The sequence below is a fragment of the Gossypium raimondii genome, chromosome 7 (assembly GCF_025698545.1).
Source record: "Gossypium raimondii isolate GPD5lz chromosome 7, ASM2569854v1, whole genome shotgun sequence".
NCBI lineage: Eukaryota > Viridiplantae > Streptophyta > Magnoliopsida > Malvales > Malvaceae > Gossypium > Gossypium raimondii.
The window spans coordinates 34,334,979-34,354,974 of record NC_068571.1 but is presented as its reverse complement, the minus strand read 5'-3'; the positions used below and the strand labels follow the sequence as shown (position 1 = coordinate 34,354,974).

Sequence of the window (19,996 nt, the reverse complement as noted above, 5' to 3'; positions counted from 1 at the left end):
GAAAATTGACCTAATGGGTAATTGAACTTTAAAATTGGACCTAAGATTGAAAATTGGGCCCGAGAATCCAAAACCAAGGCCAAAACCCAAAAACTAGGTGACCCGGGCCTGGTATGTGAGACCGGATTGACGGTCTAACCGATGGCTGAACTAGATCGGTTGGGCCATCACTGACCCGAACCGAATCGACTCGGGGTGCTGTAGGGTGTCACACCTGCACCACCGGGAAAAATGGTACCGGCGGCTGTGATGGCGACATTTCGATGGCCAGTGGGTGGTCATTCGGTCAGGGGCGAAGCCAGAAATTTTTTTTAGGGGGGCTGAAATGAAATTTCAATTCTTAATAGTCTATTTCTTTATAATTTTTAAAGGATTAAATTAAATTTTCATAATTTTAGGGGGGCAAAATGCAATTTTACATTTACTAATTTAAATTTTTAAAATTTTCTAAAGGGCCAAAACAACAATTTTCCATTTTAGGGGGGGCTGTGGCCCCTGCCAACCCCCCTGGATTCGCCTATGCATTCAACAATTGAGCAGTGGAGGAATCACACTCCTACTGAGATAATTTAATTTCAAATTAACTATTCCAAAAATAATATTATTTTAATAGATTTAATATTAAGTTAAATTTAATATTTATCCCACTATAGAAAAATATTATATTATTTTAATATTAAAGTAATTAAGTTTAATTATAGTTGAACTCTTTAAACTCTCTCTATAGAAAAAGAGTCATGAGTCATTATTTTTCATACACTTGAATTCAAGAGAAAGTTACAGAAAGAAAATTTTCTTGAAGAAATTATTTCAAAAAATTTCTAGAGATATTTTTCTTATTTACAACTTGGCTCAAAACTTTAGAGAAAATACGAAATTATCCCACTGGTAATTTTGTGGAAAATTTTCTAATTCGAAGCGAGCCTACACTCAACAAACGTGAGCTTGAAGATAGCGGAGAAGACTACTCAACCGAAACATTCATCCTAGACGAATCGAAAATGTTTATTACTTTAGATATCACAACCAATTTCTAGTTTTGGAAAAAAAATTAAAACTCTATTTTTCCCTTAAACTTATTTTTCGTTGCAGTTTCTAAACCCGTTTTTCCAACATGTCGATCGACAATGAGTCACGTTGCAACGTTAAGTGGCCTCAGCTCACGACGTGACAAACTATTTGGCGACGTCACGACGTGGAAGAAATGATGTCTGACATCAGCCTTGAAATTTTAAAACTTTATAGTTTGGTAATATTTCATGCTCGGGTTAACAAAAGAGCTTTTGTAAGCTCGATCAAGGCTCGAATTTAATTGTGTATCATAATGTGAATGTTTTTAGGACACGATTATATGTTTTAATGATTTTTTTACTGTGTATTTGATGGTAGTTGCTCTGGCAACGAATGTGGCATCCTATAGCTTGGACTTGATGATTGGGTTGGGAAAATGGTGTTACAAATATGGTTTACAATCTCCAGAACCAATACCACTAAGAAGATCAACTTGAGGAAGGAGAAGTGCAATACTAGATGATTATATCGTGTTTCTCAAACATAAAGTTGTCATTGGAGTAATGAAATATGATCCAATCAACTTCCATCAGTCTATTTAAAGTTTTAATTCTCAAAAGGGGATTAAGTCCATGAAAGACAATGATATATGTGACATTGTTCCATTGCTAGAAGCTATGAAATCCATTAATTGCAAATGGATATTTAAAATTAAAAGAGATTCAAAAGGTAATGTGGAGAGATGCAATGCATGTTTTCTTCCAAAGGCTTTTAAACAAAAGAAAGCATTGGTTATAAAGAGGCTTTTTTCCCTAATTGCATCAAAAAAATCCTTCAAAATTATAACAACTTTAGTAACATATTTTAACCTTCAACTATATTAGATGGATGTCAAGATTGTGTTTTCTCAATAATGATATTGTTAAGTCAATTTATATGGTGAAACCAAAAAACTTTGTATCCGATAATGCAAAGTCCAATTTTCAAATATTATTAAAGCAATCCTTTTATGGGCTTAGATCTCTCATCAATGGTATTACAAATTTTACCAAGTGATTGTCTCATTCGATTTTGAGATGAATTTGGTTGATGATTGTATATATTGCAAGTTTAGTAGGAGTAAGCATATTTTTTGGCCTCATATGTCAATGGCATATTATTCTCCAATAACAATATAAGCATCTTACATGAAATGAAGAGATTTCTAGTAAGAAATTTTGAGATGAAGGTTATTGGTGACACAAATTTTATACTAGGGATCAAATACGTTGAGATTGCTTTCAAGGTATTCATGGATTATCATAGAGGGCATATATAAAAAATATATTAAAGAGTTCTGACATGCAAAATTATAAACTAAGTAATATCCCCATTGCTAAACGAGGCAAGTTCAATATTGATCAAGGCCCCAAGAATAATCGTTGATGTTAAAAAAGATGCAAAATAAAAAAATCTTATGCTTCAACTGTAGGGAATCTAATGGATGCTCAAGTTTATACACATTTAAATATTGCATACATTGTAGAGGTGTTGGAAGAATATTTAAGAAATTTGGGTATGAATTATTAAAAACTAGCTAAACAAGTCATCTGGTATCAACAAGAAACTAAATACATGCTTACATATGGGAGGTTTGATAAGTTTGAGATCATCAAGTATATAGACTCTGATTTTGTTGGAATATGGATATGAAAATTTTCACTACACTGTGAATTATGGTTGAAAAATTCCAATAAAAATAAGAGCTTATCAAAGTTGAAGCACATAGACATTAATTTTTTTTGTTGTTGAAGAAATAGTTCAATGTGGTCAAATGTCTATAGAACATATTAGGATAAGCCTCATGATCATTGCGGATTCACTTACTAAAGAACTACCACCCACGATCTTTAATCAGTACATTGCTCATATACGTGTAATGTCATTTGAGAATATTCAATTTTAATTGAAAGTTGTAATTTTAAATGTGTTTATATTATAGGTAAATTTTATGTTGTTTTAGTTTACATATATTTTAAGGAGATTTTTTTATATAAATAATGTTTATTTTGGTTTATTCACACCCTAGCTTTGGCATGTTTTGATCTCATTGAGGTTTAAAGAATATCAATTGGAAACAGACATACTTAGATCACATTGAAAGTAATTTTTATGCTACACACCCATACTTGATCTATGTTATTTACTTATGTTAACATACATATTAGAGATGAATTTATTTACGATATATGTAGCAAAAGTAGCTTTGGTTCTATGTCAACACAATTGATGGACAAAGTTGTTTGGAATACATTTTGGTTATGATAGTAAAATTTTGAAGTCATACAGTTACAAAGCGACATGTAATGGTAAGGTGACGAGTGTCTAAATATATGATCAAAATGATAGATTGTTGGATTTGGATGTCACATATATATAATAAGAATAATTACGTATCATTTACTTATTATGATAAAAGGTTAACACAAATTAAAAACAATCTAACACGGTTAAAGTTATTTGGGCTTGAGTTATCAAATAAAATATTGACTTAATATGTGTAGATACTCTAGTAAATAGTTTCTAATTGATGATGGACTAATTAGCAATTAAGGTAAATGTATAAAGTTACATAGTAGGGTTATAGTCCTAAATTACATACATAACTTTTTCGCCATAGAATCTTTTTTTCGAAATACTTATTTGGTAATTTAAAATATCAAAATCACATGTTTAAGAATTTCAACATAGATATGTCAACATCAATTTATTTTCCTTAACGATCGACATAACAAATTTAATTAACTCAACTTAATTTAATTCTAAATTTAGTTAAGATTCAATGTGATTATCAAATACTAAAAATTCATACAAAAATTTAATAAAACCCTAAAAAATAGGATAAGTTTGTAATATATTATATTATATATGTAATTAATAATAAAAAATTAAATCTATAGTAATATATAATGAAAAAGTATTTGATAGATTACTGGTAGAATTTAACATAAATATACAAGTTGAAGAGATGACAAGTGTATATAGGATATATATAAAAATTAAACGAAATAACTCTATTTGTGGGATTAAAAAGTGCACTATCAATGTATCAAATACTCACTCATATGATGTAAACAATAAAAAAAAGGTTAGGATGATTATATGTAATAGTTTAATAAATGAAAAAACATAAAATTATTAAATATTAAATATTAAATTAAAAATAATATAAATATTTTTTAAAAATAGGTTAAAATTTTCCATAAGTCCTTTTATTCTTGAAAATTTGAAATTGAATCCTTGTACTTTTATTTCTAGCAATTTAGTCCTCTACTTTTCGATTTCTAAATTCAAGTTCATTAAAACTGTTAACAATGTTAAGATTATTTTGTTAAACCTAGGTTCATTAGAACATTTTTTTTGTTACATAGCTATCAAGTGAATTTTTTTCAAAATGTCACACCAAGTTTAACAAACAAAAAATTAACTATGTCAACAGTTGGACCTAAATTTTAAAATATGAAAAATAGAAGGATTAAATTTATGAAAATAAAAGTATAGAGACTAAGATCCAAATTTGTGAAGAATACGTGGACTTAAATGGAGCAACAATTAAAAGTCTTGTCAAACACCCATTTGATATGAGTTCAAGCCGTGTTACCCAATCCAAGAACTAATATTGTATAAAAAAAATAGTCTTTGGGGTGTAAATATTACAGGTAATTATATATAGTTTTTCCAATTAACCTGAGGTACATCTGAAATGTCGTTCTAATGGATAGAATTTTACTTTAGCGAATGAATGAGGTGCTAGCCTGCTAGGGTGGGGAATTACCCTCAAGCATTGTTGATTTGATATTTACTTGGAAAAGCCTTGGCTGCACGATGGAGCACAACACCAAAATAGGCTTTTAGCGGCGTTTGGATAAAAAAACACCGCTAAAAATCAAGCATTAGCGACGCTTTTAAAAAAACACCGCTAAAGATCGAGCATTAGTGGCGCTTTTTGAAAAACGCCGCTAAAAATGAGCATTAGCGGCTTTTCTTAGAAAAGCGCCGCAAAAAACCTAATTCCAACAACATCGTTTTTTGACCTTTCGGGGCTTTAGCCGCGTTTTTGAAAAAACGTCGCTAATGCTCAAAGCTTTAGCGGCGTTTTTGGAAAAGCGCTGCTAATGCTCAGAGCTTTAGCGGCGTTTTTTGGAAAAGCGTCGCTAATGCTCAAGATTTAGCGGCGTTTTTAAAAAAGCGCCGCAAAAACATTTTATCTGTCTATTTACTATTTAATTTGTTTATTTATATTAATTAAAATTCAATTTATTTTTAATTGAATATTTGTTAAAAATGGATAAATTTGAAATAATGACACGTAGAAATAATTTGTTTATTTATAAAAAACATAGAAAAATATTTGTTAAAATTGGAAAAATTAAAATACTATTATTTAAAATAATTTTAAAATTTTTTTGGGTACATGACTGATTGATTTTTAATTTATATATTAAATAATTTCATATATAATTGTAAAAGATACGATAGTATTAATTTTAAAATATTTAATTAATTATCATTATAGTTTAGGGTTTAATATATATGGTTTAGGGTATATGGTTAATTTAGGATTTAAGGCCGGTTTAGGAGTTACAATTTTAAGGTTTATAGATTATGGAATTAAGGATTATGGATTAGGGATTCTGGTTTAAGGGTTGTGATTTAGGGGGTAGGGGTTAGGGGTTAGAGATTAAGAGTTAAGGATTAATTTAGGGTTTGTAGATTTGATGTTAGGTTAGGGTTTAAGGTTTAGATTAATTAGTGTTTTTTAATTTATATTAAATAATGTTTAGGGGTTAGGGGTTGGGGGTTAGTAGTTAGGGGTTAGGGGTTGGGGGTTAGTAGTTAGGGGTTAGGGGTTTGGGGTTAGGGGTTAGAGGTTAAGAGTTAGTAATTTAGGGTTTAAAGATTTAGGGTCGGGTTAAGGTTTAAGGTTTAGATTAATTAGTATTTTTTAATTTATATATCAATTAAGTTCTTATATAATTGTAAAAGAGGGGTTAGGGGTTAGAGGTTAGGGGTTAAGGGTTAGTGGTTAGGGGTTTAGGGTTTATGTTTTATAATTTAGGGTTTAGGAGATATGGGTTAGGGGTTAGATTAATTGGTGTTTTTTAATTTATATATTTAAATATTAGATTTAAAAAAAGCATTGATAAATAAATAAATAAAAGCAACATATTGATATGGATAGGTAACTCTTTATTGATAAATAAATAAATAAAAGCAAAATAATAGTAATTATATTTTAGTTAGAAAAGATATCTCCAATAAAATGGAGATTAATCGGAAAAGAATAATTTAAAATCATGATTAACGTCTCAATCTTTAATAGAAATTTGATATGTGAGAGATTGATTACTTACATTGGATAATTCTAACTTAATAATTAATTACAGTCATTTTATCATTTGTTTTCTTATTAAAATATAAAATATTTATTTTGAGAGTACTTAGTTTTTTAATTTTATAAAAATAAATTTATAAAAATAGTAATAATAAATGTTTTATAAAATTACTTAACTAATAATTTTAGCGACACAAAAAAATTTTTAGCATAGCAAAACAGTGTCGTTTTATTCCAAATGAAATAATTTTTTGTGGCGTTTTTCATAAAAACACCGCAAAAGGTAAGCAATAGCGGCGTTTTATAAAAAACGCCACAAAAAATAATTTTACTATAAAAAATAGCACCATTTTATATAGCAAAATAGTATCGTTTTATTCCAAATGAAATAATTTTTGCGTAAGCAATAGCGGCGTTTAAAAACGCCACAAAAAATAATTTTACTTTAAAAAAATAGCGCCATTTTACATAGCAAAACAGTGTCGTTTTATTCCAAATGAAATATTTTTTTGCGGCGTTTTTCAAAATTCGTTTTACTTAAAAAAATTGGTGCTGATTTTCCCCAAATTTCCCCCCTAAAACCCAAAAACGAAAAAATCCCAAATTTCCCCCTAAAATGGAGGCACCAAAGACGATTCATCTTCTTTGACGAGAGTAGCAGTGTGAGGAATGGGAATTCATCTTCTCATTTGTTGAAACCTGAATCCGGAGAGATATTGAATTTTGGTGAGAGTAAGAGAAGTGGGAATGGGAATTTGTTCACAGGAAACTCTCCAGTTCTTCGTGGAGAAGAAGAAGAGGTCGCCTAATTCAAGAGGGAGCAACGAAGAAGCTATGCTTTCGTTTACTTCAAGTGTAATTTTACCTTCATCTGGTGTGGTGAAATCAAGTGGGAAGTGTAGGAAAAAAGTAGTTGAAAGTTTTGGGTTTTGCTTTGTTGATTTTCTTTTTGTTTCACATTTTCCTACTGACCAAACAAAGGGTAAAGATAGAATGTTATTTTCCTCATTTTTCTTTTTGTTTTCTTTTTGTTTTGTTCTACAATTTTCAAGTTATTCTTGGGTCTCATAGTTTTCTACTTTTACTCTTTTACTAAGATTAAATGCCATCAGGATTATTGTTTCCTCTAATAGATCTAGCATATCAATTTGATTAATGCTTCTTTGTTTCAGTACTTGAGAAGCTGTTAAAAGATCATGCTGGAAAATATGCCATTGGAGATGAATTTTCCATGGTTTCATTCTCTCCTGTTTATACATGCCTTTGAATTAATGTGGTTTGATTTTATTTTTATTTTTATTTTTTTAGGGGGTGCTTCCTGCAGCAATATGTGATTAAGAAAATGTAAATCAGGCATCATCTAGATGCCATTCTGCCCCTGAACTATATATGCCTTTGGATTTCAGATGAAATGAGTTAGCCATAGATCTAAGTTCTGTTTGACTTGGTTAATATCATCTTCTGTTGCTTGTTATGAAACCCTTTTAGAAGTTCACTCCTAATGTACTGTAGAATAAGAAATATCTGAAACTATTTATTTTGAAATGTTCTGAATAATACATAAATATGGCCTGTTGACTTTGTTTGCAAGCAGATCTGTTTCTAGCACCACAGATTCTGGCTGGGATTGAACGATTCAATGTTGACATGGTAATCTGCTTATTCCATTAACTACTAGTTTCTGCATCCAATTGATATTTGTTCACTTTTAACTCATTTATGTCTACTGGCATGAAAAATGGGAATTTTCCTCGTCTTAAATAGAAGGAAACAAGAAGAGCCTGGTTGATGCTATTGAGAAAGGGATTGATCTACGCAAACAAATACTAGAACTGTATAATGATTATTACCATGGCGGACTGATGAAGTTAGTGGTAATTGGTGGTGGTAAGTTACTTTGTTGTGATTCTCTAGATTTTTGGCCATTGTTTACTCTCTCTTTCTAGTCTCTGAGGGCAACAGTGCTTTTAACTTGGATGGCATTTATTTTCACTGCCTTTTTTTTCCTCCATTTCTGTCCAAAATTTTGTTTTATTTTTCATATCCATTTTACCTTGTTTAGACAGCTGATTTTTTAACTATTATTTTTTAAGTTTATAACTTTTCCATGAAAAGCTTAAACATACTTAAGCATTTTATTCTAACTTTTTGAAGGAATTTCAGTGCTTATTGTACATATGTCAGTTGGAAGAAAATTAAGGTGTAATTGTTATCTAAATTATTTGTTTACATCTTTAATAGCATAATCATGATAATACTTCTTGATGGTGCAGAGTCTTTGGATATACTTCAGCACTGGGTTGTTGAATTATTTTCTGAAATCAGACAAGGTTCTCAAGGAAAGCCAGAGTTTAAGGTGGAAGGTCCTGTCTGGAAAGCTGGTAAACTTTACAGGTTAGAGGCAGTTAAGGATGTCCATATCCTTGAATTAAGGTGGGCACTGCCTTGTCTTTTGCAAGCGTATCTGAAGAAACCAGAAGATTATCTGGCTCATCTTCTTGGCCATGGTATGTAATTCTGTGTTATCCTAATGCTTAAGTAGTAGGTTGCTCATGGAAATAATAATAACAAAGAAAAGGATGCATGTGCAAATATGAAGAAAATGTGAACTGTCCAGTTTTGATGCCTTATAAGTAATAAGTTATTCTTGATTTGCCTGTAAATGTGGATGCTATTTTTCATTTGCTTCAATTTCTATGCTTGCTTTAATTTCCCTGCCTTACAATAACTAATATGGTTGCTACTATTCCCTTCATGTTTAGAGCCATAGAAAAGATAAACAATGCTTCGATCTTAGTTTCATGTTTATTCCTTGAAGTTCTTTAGAAATCCATGATTAACTGAGGACTTTATATTGGGTCCTGAGTTCAGTTGTTTAAAATCTATATATTTTTTTGTTCCTAAATCACCATATGCTGATTATGAGAAGATTTATTGTTCCTATTCTCTTGGCTCCAATTTTTTTGGTTCAAAACTTGATGTCTAAGTGTATGCTTGAGTATTTGGCAATCAATCCTGTGAAATAGTTTCTAGTTAAGGTGGCATAGAAGCATATAGTCCAGGCATAATCTGTTCTTAGAATTTATGATTTTTTTGGTTTCTCCTCACCACAAATTGTCTAATGTATTTGGCAGAATGAGATACATGCATTTCTCTATGTGGATGGGTAACCTATATCTTTGATTTGAGGCATAGTTTGATGACAGCAGAACTTATTGCTGAAGTTATACAGCCACGTTGTTTGCATGCTGATGACCAGTTTTGGCGTTTAAGATTTCAGAATTGAGATGGATTTCCAGCTTGGAGGATGTATAGAGCCTGGAGAAGGTTATGATAAATAATGTGCTTGTTGTTGCACTTATATTAAATATTGTACCCTTTTTTGCTAAATTGTTGTCTTTTGAAATATTTTAAGATTAAAGAACTATACTAAATGCGGTCACAAAACTTATGTAATTCTAATATAGAATGTAAACAATTTTCTTATGTAATTCTAATATAGAATGCATCTTGTTTTAATTTTCTTAATTTAAATTCATTAATTTTTATATTTAGCTTTAAGTTAAAATTTTAATAGAAATTTTAATTTAATATTTTTTATCCTTAAAAGTATATAGTTTAAAGTTTAAATTTCAAAAATAAAACATAATATATTATTTATGATAGAAATAAATATTATTTAATTAATTTTTTTTAAAAAGTCATGTTTTTAGCGGCGTTTGTGAAAAAGCATCGCTAAAGGTCATTCTTTATAGTGGCGTTTGTGGTAGAAGCATCGCAAAAAGTCATGATCTTTAGCGGCGTTTGTGGGAAAAGCGCCGCAAATGTTAGCGACGTTGTCAACAACGGCGCTAAAAACCTGTTTTGGTATAGTGGAGAGAGCGCATCGTTACTGGACTGGTGGGTGGCACCAGATATTCAACCATGCTTGCATCAAAACCAGGCGCTCAAATTATCCAAATGCGAAATAGATTAACTGAACTATCATAGTCGTTGAAGCTTACTACATTCCTCTTACAACAAATCCAAAGTATACAATAAAATCACCCCAAAACCAATAGCATAATCAACCACGGTCCATATATAGTTGGCTAATTAATGTTTGGAAGAGAAATAAAACATGTTTAGGTGTTATAGTAGAAGGATAAAATTCAATGTTAATAGCCATCTGATTCTATGTGTAGAAGAAAGGGCCGACCCAGTACAGCCTCATTTTCCTTTGGTCTAGTACACGGTGAGAATTAAGGATGGCACCCCGAATCCCTTTGTTCACATCTGTTGGAACTTTACAAGCCTCTAATGGAGAGTTTTCCAGGAACGCTTTGCATTCTCTAAGCTGCATCTTATCATTGATCTCAGGAGGAGTCAAGGTTGCAAAGAAATACCCATTTTCATCAGTTGCATCGCTCGAGAAAGAGAAAGGTGCTGTCTCATAACCAAACTCATCAACAGCTACACATGTTATCCTTGCAACAGCTCCTAAAACACAAATAAATAAATAAATAAATAAATTACGAAGAAAAATCAGTATCAGCTACAACTTTAGAATTGTAATATACAAGTGGTTTTCAGATTGTAGATATTACCTTGAATCGGTACCGCTGATGAAGTGCCCGATTTACATAGAATGTGTCCTTCAACTCCAATGGGAAGTGGCTTCTCTTTTGCCTTTGGCATTGATTTGCCAACAGACTCTGACCCTTGACTGTAATCAATGGCAGCCACAATGACAAGTGATGAAAAAAGCAGCAGAGTGGCTGCAAAGAAGAAAGGGGTGGGAACCATGTTAATTTCAATACTATGAAATTGAAAACTGGGAAATATGTAACTAGCCTCACTTTATATAGAGAAAAAGATACCGATCACTCCATTACATGGTATAAAGAACAGGATCGAAATGGAGATGGACTTGGTTGCTTGCACGACAAGAAGCATAGGAAATGTAGGCCATCTGATGGCAAAAACTGAACGTGAATGGTTCTTCCAAAGAGTTGTTATCCACATACCCATAACGTGGTATAAAATCCATTGTCAACAGGGAGAAGAGGCGTAGATTTCTTGGTATAGATTCTCTTCGTTGGAAAGATGCTTTACCAGTATTAATTTATTATGTGAACAATTATTTGACAGCTTCACACATCTATCCAATTACATTCATATATCGTTGTAAAACTTCTAGTAATAAGTTAATAAATAAAAACTTTTAAAACTATTAAAAGATAAATATTATTAATATTTTATAATAATAATAAAAACTTCAAATAAAACAACTTAAACAAAAACTTAAAATTAACATTAGTTTCTTTAGTATATATTATTTATTTAATACATTCTTAAAACACTATAATTGGTTAGAGCAATGGCTCTGCAAATCCTCATATGGTCTGGTCCCTGGTGAACTAAGGTTAAACCAAAATCCTAATTAAGCTCTAAATTATGTTCTGCAACTAAGTTCAACCAGGTGACATTTGAGTTTGTGCTATTATTCTGCAGAATTGCAGTTAATTATTAGAAGTAATTAAAATAATTTTAAGGAAGACGTGTTATCTATACTATTATTTAAACATTCTATTCAATTTGTATCGCAAATCAAGCATACATCGACTCGATTAAAATGAATAAAACTCATTATTTTTATTATAAAATAAGTCATATTATTATGATGGTGTTTTTATTTTTTAAGATATTTTATATAAAATTGGTAAATTTTCATACATGATAAGATTTTAACTAGTTTTAAACATTGAATTTTACTGCTTTAACTAAAATCATCCAACAGGTCATAATCTAGTCTTTATTACTATTATTATTATCATCAACATCATCATCATCATCATCATCATCATCATCATCATCATCATCGCAACTATTATAACATCATTAAGGAAATTCCATAATAAGGAAAGGAAACAATAAGACCATCGCAAGGTCAAACCAAACTCGAAAATAAGTAATCGAGTGAACAATAGCCAGATCCGACAAAGTAAAAAAAAGACACTAACGGCCTTTCAGCAAAGGTCACAACCAACCTTAAACAAAAGGCCAACAAATAACAAAATAAATTAGAAGAAACAGGAGTAGACCAGACAACTCTTCAACTGTGGCACCCTACACTTGATCCGCTTGTCAGATCTGAGTGCGCGACATCACATTACATTATCGAAGCAACTAAACTATTTCAAGTAATTTTTTCAAACAATTTGATATCAATTCATAAAAAGCTCATACAATCACAATTATCAACATAAACATGATGATTCAATGTTATATAATTCTATAAATAGGATTACAAGATTACATTTGATAGAGTTAAGATTCGAATCAAAACTCTATTCATAAAAGTTTAGCATGATGTCTCGATATAGGGGTCTTCATGTCTCGAGACAGACTGTAATTTATGTTTAGAAATTTTGCTTCGATGATGTCACTCTTGAGACAAGCCTCCCCTGTTTCGCCATTTTAGCTTCAATGTTTGGATGTCTTGAGACCTAGAATAGGGCAAAACTTATTTAGGTTCAATGTTTACTCGTCTTGAGACCATTGAGTACTTATCTCGAGGTCTACAATTCATTGTCTTGAGACCTGTTGAACATGGCTCGAGACATTTACCTAGAAATGCATAAATTGGTCATTTTTGCTCATAGTGTCTCGAGACATGATCTATATGTATCGAGACCAATGTACCAAATGGTTTAAAAATGCAATATTTCAAGCATAAAAATGGTACCTAATTGTCACCTAAAACATGCTAATATCATACCAACCTAAAGTATATTTACTTAGCTTATAAAAATTCCAATAACTTAAATTCATGCATTGTAAACACCAACTTATATCAAATATGGCTAAATAGTAAAGTAAACTAAAACATAGTTTAAACTAACCAAACTAAGCAATTTAAGTTCACCATATTACCAACACAAACACCATTAAAATATTTACAACTCAAAACATTATAAGGACTTCAAAATACTCCAAAAGACCTAGGTACATGCCACATATATATTTCATAACAAAACAAGATCATTACAAGGATTTGATGAGCTGAGAGTTGAAGACTTGAATGTTGGCAAATTCTAACCCATTCTAGAAACCTAAATAGATCTTGGGCACAGAAGTAAACCAATTTGTGTGTTGAGTATCACATACTCAGTGAAACTAACATAATTTGAATTCAAATATAAACTATTAAACTAGTAACATACAACGAATACATTAAATCAAATATTAATAATCTCAATATATCACTTCTTTGCAACAATTCCAATATCAAAATTATCTTACAATCATTTCAACATGATTATCTTCGTATATTAAACTTTGAATGATCTTTTATCAACGAATCTAGATATAATATCATTTCCATAATCAGAATGGCATATTAAACATTTCTTTTTAGCCTCTATTAACTGGATGTAGACACAAGTATGGGTATGCAAATTAATCCCCTAACACTCCACAATAAGCATCGAAGTGTTGATTAGGCATAAATGCAATGATCCCCCTAACACTCCACAGAATGTAATGCACCAATGTGCCAAAATGAATTGCACCGTAGATCCAAAATGAATTGCATCGTAGTGCTAGAATGCTCCCACTAATACATATACAAATCATGTGGCATGCCAACTATACTCTGGCTATGTCTAGCATTGTTTAATAGGGAAAACTCATACTTTTTCAATATTAATACATGTATTTCCACATACTTCTCAATTTGACAACCAAGTAGGTAATTATTTTAGCATTATAACGAATTTCATATACATATACGTACCTGTCAAACTTACCCGTTAGACGTTACAATCGGATTATGGAGATTACATCGTACAAGCATAAGAAACAAATGTTTAATTTTGTTGAAAACCAATTTTAGCGAAAAGAAAAGTAATTAAAATAACTTTTTGAAAACATAGAAATTTTTTGAAACCACAGCTTATATCATGTTACTAAAACCAAAACCAATTTATTAGTACATTTGCAAGATAAATCACTTTAAGAAATTTCAATTAAACTTGCAGCGAAAAAACTTACAGCATTTCGTTTTTAAAAACACGATTCCCTTTTTTTTAGTTTTCTTAAGTTAAGTGTCATTAAAAAGGAAAAGGCTTTTGTGTAATAAAAACCAGAAAGGTCCTAATGATCTAAACAAATCATAAAATGTCTAAAAATAAACAAAACTCAAGAAAAGTCCAGAATGTCCATATTAACAAGAAAAATAAGTGAAATCCATAGTACTAAAACCACAAACGTGAAACTCGAGCTCCAGAATCGTTGTCCTATCCTAAGTCAGAGGATCACCTAAAGTAAAGCAACAAAGGTGAGAGCTTAAAGGCCAGTGTGTGTTTTGGCCTACAATTCGAATATAAGTAGTTATAATTATCAATTCATCTCATAACATATTAGAATTCAAACCAAATCATATCATAACAAAACATATTATAATGTATCATATCATATCGTAACGTAACATAGCATATCATATCATAACATATTATAATGTATCATATCATATCATGTCATACCGTAACATAACATATCATATCATGTCCTACCCCCATCTGCAACACACCATCTCTGTCCACCCAATCACACCATATAGGATTATTAGAGTCCATCCATCCAATCACGCCAGTATGTGGTGATGTGCCATCATATAATTGCAGTTGAGCTGCCATATATAAATTTGCAGTCTAGCAACCATATTTGCCGTGTAAACTGACATATAGCACTTCCTCCATCATATCATATCCCACCCCTAAACATAAAAAAATCATAATCATATATCATGCATACATATTTTTAAGGATGAGTTTTAGTGTTGTTTTCGTGTTATACACTGTTAAGTTTTCGATTGGTTGTTCTTATTAGGTGAAGAGGTTACGAATCAAGATCCTTCCACGGGGTGATCGTTGCGTTTGTTTGCTATTTTGTGTGAAGTATACAATTATGAATTTGGGATTGTTTCTTTAAGGAAAAAAGGGTAGTTTCGAGTAAGATTTTGGAATTTATTTGAGTTGCAATCAGTTCGTTTGACATTATATGTAGGATTTGGAGTGTGTTTGTTGCGGGTTTCATCAAACCGGTAATCATGTATGTGAAAATGCCCCAAGAACTTTTTCAAAATTTGATAAAATTGCGAAAACATGGGCAGTTTCAAAATTGCCCAGTGACTTACCCTTTAGGTTTAGTGTTCGAATCTTGTGCTGCGCAAACGTGGAATATTTTTGTTACTTGCTATATGTTGGATGTTGAGTTTAAATCAAATTCTATAAAATCTGGTGGGTCTGTTTCAGGTGATCCTCCGACTTAGGATAGGACGGCGACTCTGGAGCTAAGGTTTTACGGTTTTGGTTTTAGTACTATGGATTTCACTTATTTTTCTTGTTAATATGGACATTCTGGACTTTTCTTGGGGGTTTTTTTTTATTTTTGGACATTTTATGATTTGTTTAGATCATTAAGACCTTTTTGGTTTTTATTACACAAAAGCCTTTTTCCTTTTTAATGACGTTAAATTTAAGATAATTAAAAGAAAAAGAATCATGATTTTACAAACGGTATGCTGTAAGGTTTTTCGCTGCTAGTTTAATTGAAATTTCTTAAAGTGATTTATCTCGCAAATGTACCAATAAATTGGTTTTGGTTTTAGTAATATGATATAAGCTGTGGTTTTAGACAATTACTATGTTTTCAAAAATTTATTTTAATTACTTTTCTTTCCATTAAAATTGGTTTTCAAGAAAATTAAACATTTGTCTCTTATGCTTGTAAGACGTAACCTCCATAATCTGTGTGTAATGTCTAGGCCGTATATGGGGTATTACATTTGGTGGTAAAACAAATTATGATAGTACAAACCAAAATAGCTAGTTTTCGATGATTTTCACCTTCCCTTTATTTCTCGACAGATTAAAACATTAATACAAAGTTAAAACCACACATTAAACTAATCACACATTCAATTTAAACCTGATATGCATTTATTTAATTTAGTCCCTATAAACTCTATTATTCAAAATGCTTGTATATTTCGATATTCATTATCGATTTGAAATCTGACTTTGAATTTAGTCACTAGGGACCTCATACTTCCATTCTATAGAAAAAATTTTAACAACTTTCAGTTTATGCAATTTGATCCTTAATGACATAAAATTAACTAAATAAATTTAAGCTTAACTTAAGCTTAAATTGACATTTTCTACTATAATATTAACTTATTCTACCATAAACTTAATTCATGTTAGCTTGCATGAATCTAAATCTATAAACCCAAACATAACCAAACTTTCTATCAAATTTTATCTAAGTAAAACTAAACAACTTCTAAATTCATGGCTTGAGTTGTAATTATCTACTAGTGTCACAGGGATAGACTTTTCATCTTGCAAACAGCGTGGCCTTAGGCGATTCTTTCACTTTAAATGTGCCTAAGTCAGCCTAACTCTCGTAATGTGAGGATTCTCGTAGAATTCCTCTAAGGCACTGAAGGAAAACATAAGTAAACTTTGAAAAGGAAGAAGCTACGAACAAAAAAAGCCACAAAAAGAGAGTGCAGACCACTAAATGCTCTTAATATATTAACTCAGAAAGAATAAAGTGATTACAAATGAAGGGGGATGCCTCTATTTATAGTTGAGCTCTCCGAAATCCAACGGTACAGATCGATTTACATCAACAAATAAGATTAGTTCCCATCTACAATTAAGATTCCTAAGGGATTTAAACTCTATATAATTTTATCTCTTTAGGATTTACACTATTTACCCTAGTAACTGTAACACCTTATACCTTACCTGATCACCGGGTCCGGGTACTGGATGGTACACTAACCCGAAGGACTTAACGAAATTTTGATTTCCAATTTAATTTCATACTTAAACAACTCAACTTTTAAAATTCTAGTTGTTAATACAAATTGTACAAAACTGGTAATAAATTCTTAAGACTTGGATTCCAACAAATATTTATAATTTCTGGATTGAGGCTCGATAACGTGTATAATCAACTTAGACCATGAGGTGAGACCTCCACGGGTGTCTTTCTATATACATGAACAACTACTGCACACCACTTAACTTTGGCTGGGTTTGGCTTTGTCCTTTTTGATTTGTCCGGGTCACTATCTAACCTGCATTCAAGCTTTAATTTTATAAGTTCGAGAGAACTTAGTGAGATCCATACATGTATACGTATAAGATCCTATAATTTTTTAAGAAATTAAGTATTCTGGTTCAAAATTAAACTCCCTAGCTTTCATAGGAGATTTCGCGAACCTAGTTGGCAAGGCCCATGCCCTAGGCATTTTGAACCATTTATTGGTGGACTTAGATCCCTTATTTGGCTATAATCATGATTTCTTAGTGGGGTCTGACCCTATTTATCACTGACCCACCTCTCTGATTCTTGTATTCAATTCTCCTGGCTGGCGACACTCAGCGATACCCAAATCATTGTTGTAAACACAGGTCCATACCCGAATACATTCTCTTTTCCTTGAGGAAATGATGCTTACAATGTGACCCCTATTGCACCCACCCTTTTCGTCCATTCCTTAAAATGCTTCATCATGCATACATATGGCTTTGTAACAACTTGATAGTCGAGGGTGTCGAAAAGTATATTTCTAGGACTCCATTCCCGTAAATCAGATTTGTAAATATTTATTATAAATATTTACGAATCTAGTTGTGTAGTTAATTAGGTTTTGGTTAAGAGAATTTGCATGAATTAAGAATAATTAGGTATAAGAACAATTAAAAGGACTAAAGAAGCAATTATGTCATTGTTCTTTAATGAAGCAGCATTAGGTAAGATATTTATAAATTTAATATATATTATAATATAAAATCTTAAGTATTAAGTATTTATATATATTATATCATTATAATAAAACAAAAGTAATAAAAGAATGAATGAATAAAAGAAAAAAAGAAAAAAGCCAAACGAAGCAGAAAGAAAAAAGGGAAAGAAAGAAGAAACGTAAGGCTTAGGGGTTTCAAAGTTTCCAAATTCAATTGGTTAGTCAATTTAGTCCCTTTTTCATGTAATTTTTATGTTTTTGGAATCCCGGTGTTAAGTGCTACCCGAATCATGTCGAAATTTTAGCAATTATTGAGTTTTTAAATGTTGTTAATGTTGAATAATTTTAGTATTAGGGGTTAAATTGATAGGTTTAAAAGTTAGAAATGAAAAAGGATTGAATTGTAGAATAAATTGTAAATTTTGAGTAATAGGGACTAAATTGTGGAAATTTTGAAATTTAGGGATTAAGTGAAAATAGGAGTTAATTTGGTTTAAAGTGAAATTTGCATGAAAATAAAGAATTAAATTTGAAGAATAAAAATTAGTCTCGGTTTAGGGACTAAATTAGAATTTAAACAAATATTGAGTAAAAATTGAAATATTCAATATGAAATTGAATTGTGTTGTATTGATGAATTTTAATTGTTTTAATTTCATAGCTAACGTCGTATCGGAATCCTCAACTAAAAAGGGGAAAGATAAAGTTGACGTGGAATAGCTCGGAATTCCTGGTTTGTATTTCTATAATCTGAACTTAGTTGTTAATTGTTGTAATTCAATTTAATGCATATGGTAAGTGTTGATGTGAGTAATTGACATTTGATAATCGATTGAAATGGATTGTATTGGTAGATACATATTGAATGTATTGATTACTGAACTGAAATGAATATATGTGTTAATGTGAAATTTGGATATTGGATATTGGATATTGGATATTTGTTGTATTTGGAAAGTAAATTGGAACCCTATTAACTGTATCGGGCTGAGTCGGATTTAGATGGCATACCATAAGATTGGAAGAGTTCAGGGATTTTTTCGACTTTGAGTCGAAGAGGCACTGGGTGCCAATTTACTTCGGTTTAACCGATGAGACACTGGGTGTCAATTTATATAGCGCTAGACACAATTATTACTTCAGATTTATCCGATGAGGCACTGGGTGGCAAACTGGTATGTTGGTTGGATCCGTGTATCCGTCCGAGTCTAAGTCGTGTTAATAGGGGTGATTAAATAAAACGGTACTATGATTGATATTGGATGATGTTGTATGTGAATTGAAAATGGGATAGTGAATTGAAACATGAAAATGAGACACATGAATTATGTATTCAAGAATTGGATATTGTTATTGTTTCAAATGATATGAGGTTCAAATTGTGAAGAACTATTATATAACAAGTGATGAGAATAGAGTATGGTATAAAATGATGTATTTATGAGTTGAGTATGGAATGGTTAATGCTATTATATAAATAAATGTGGGTTTTAAATATATAATTGTGCTTAATATTTAATTGTGCCTATTATATTATTTTGTCTTTAAATATTCAGATTATAGAAATACCACTGAGTTTTACTCAGCATACAGTTTTGTTTTCCATGTGCAGGTTAGGTACTTAACTTTTGATCACTGATTCAGCATCCAACAACGATCCCGAACTCAAATGTGGTGATGTTTATCCTTGTGTCAGCATGTACCTAGAGTGTCTAAATAATAGTTATTTTGTGGTTTGATTGTAAATGAGGTTATAAGTTTAATATTGGTTTGGTATATACATATGAATATGTGTTTGTGTTTGT

At 31.0% G+C, this 19,996-nt stretch overlaps 2 protein-coding genes across 8 annotated transcripts; one reads left to right on the top strand and one right to left on the bottom strand.

Moving 5' to 3' along the window:
- The first annotated feature begins 6,943 nt into the window (after positions 1–6,943).
- On the top strand, positions 6,944–9,904 carry LOC105794473 (nardilysin-like). Of its 7 annotated transcripts, XM_052633080.1 has the most exons (6): positions 6,944–7,367; positions 7,558–7,619; positions 7,980–8,035; positions 8,150–8,272; positions 8,659–8,892; positions 9,659–9,904. In XM_052633080.1, the coding sequence occupies exons 4-6, from the start codon at positions 8,248–8,250 to the stop codon at positions 9,724–9,726; spliced, it is 327 nt and encodes a 108-aa protein (XP_052489040.1). In that variant the 5' UTR covers positions 6,944–7,367; positions 7,558–7,619; positions 7,980–8,035; positions 8,150–8,247; the 3' UTR covers positions 9,727–9,904. The 7 variants fall into 7 exon arrangements, 4 of the variants coding, with proteins under 4 accessions (XP_052489040.1, XP_052489042.1, XP_052489041.1 ...); XR_008197492.1 differs by having other exon boundaries at positions 7,558–8,035; positions 9,520–9,904; XM_052633082.1 differs by lacking the exon at positions 7,558–7,619 and having other exon boundaries at positions 6,944–7,240.
- A 357-nt stretch (positions 9,905–10,261) lies between these two features.
- On the bottom strand, positions 10,262–11,395 carry LOC105794466 (protein SEED AND ROOT HAIR PROTECTIVE PROTEIN). Its single transcript, XM_052633915.1, has 3 exons — positions 11,260–11,395; positions 10,972–11,142; positions 10,262–10,864 (listed from the first exon to the last, which is right to left on the bottom strand). The coding sequence occupies exons 1-3, from the start codon at positions 11,393–11,395 to the stop codon at positions 10,560–10,562; spliced, it is 612 nt and encodes a 203-aa protein (XP_052489875.1). The 3' UTR covers positions 10,262–10,559.
- Positions 11,396–19,996: the final 8,601 nt, after the last annotated feature.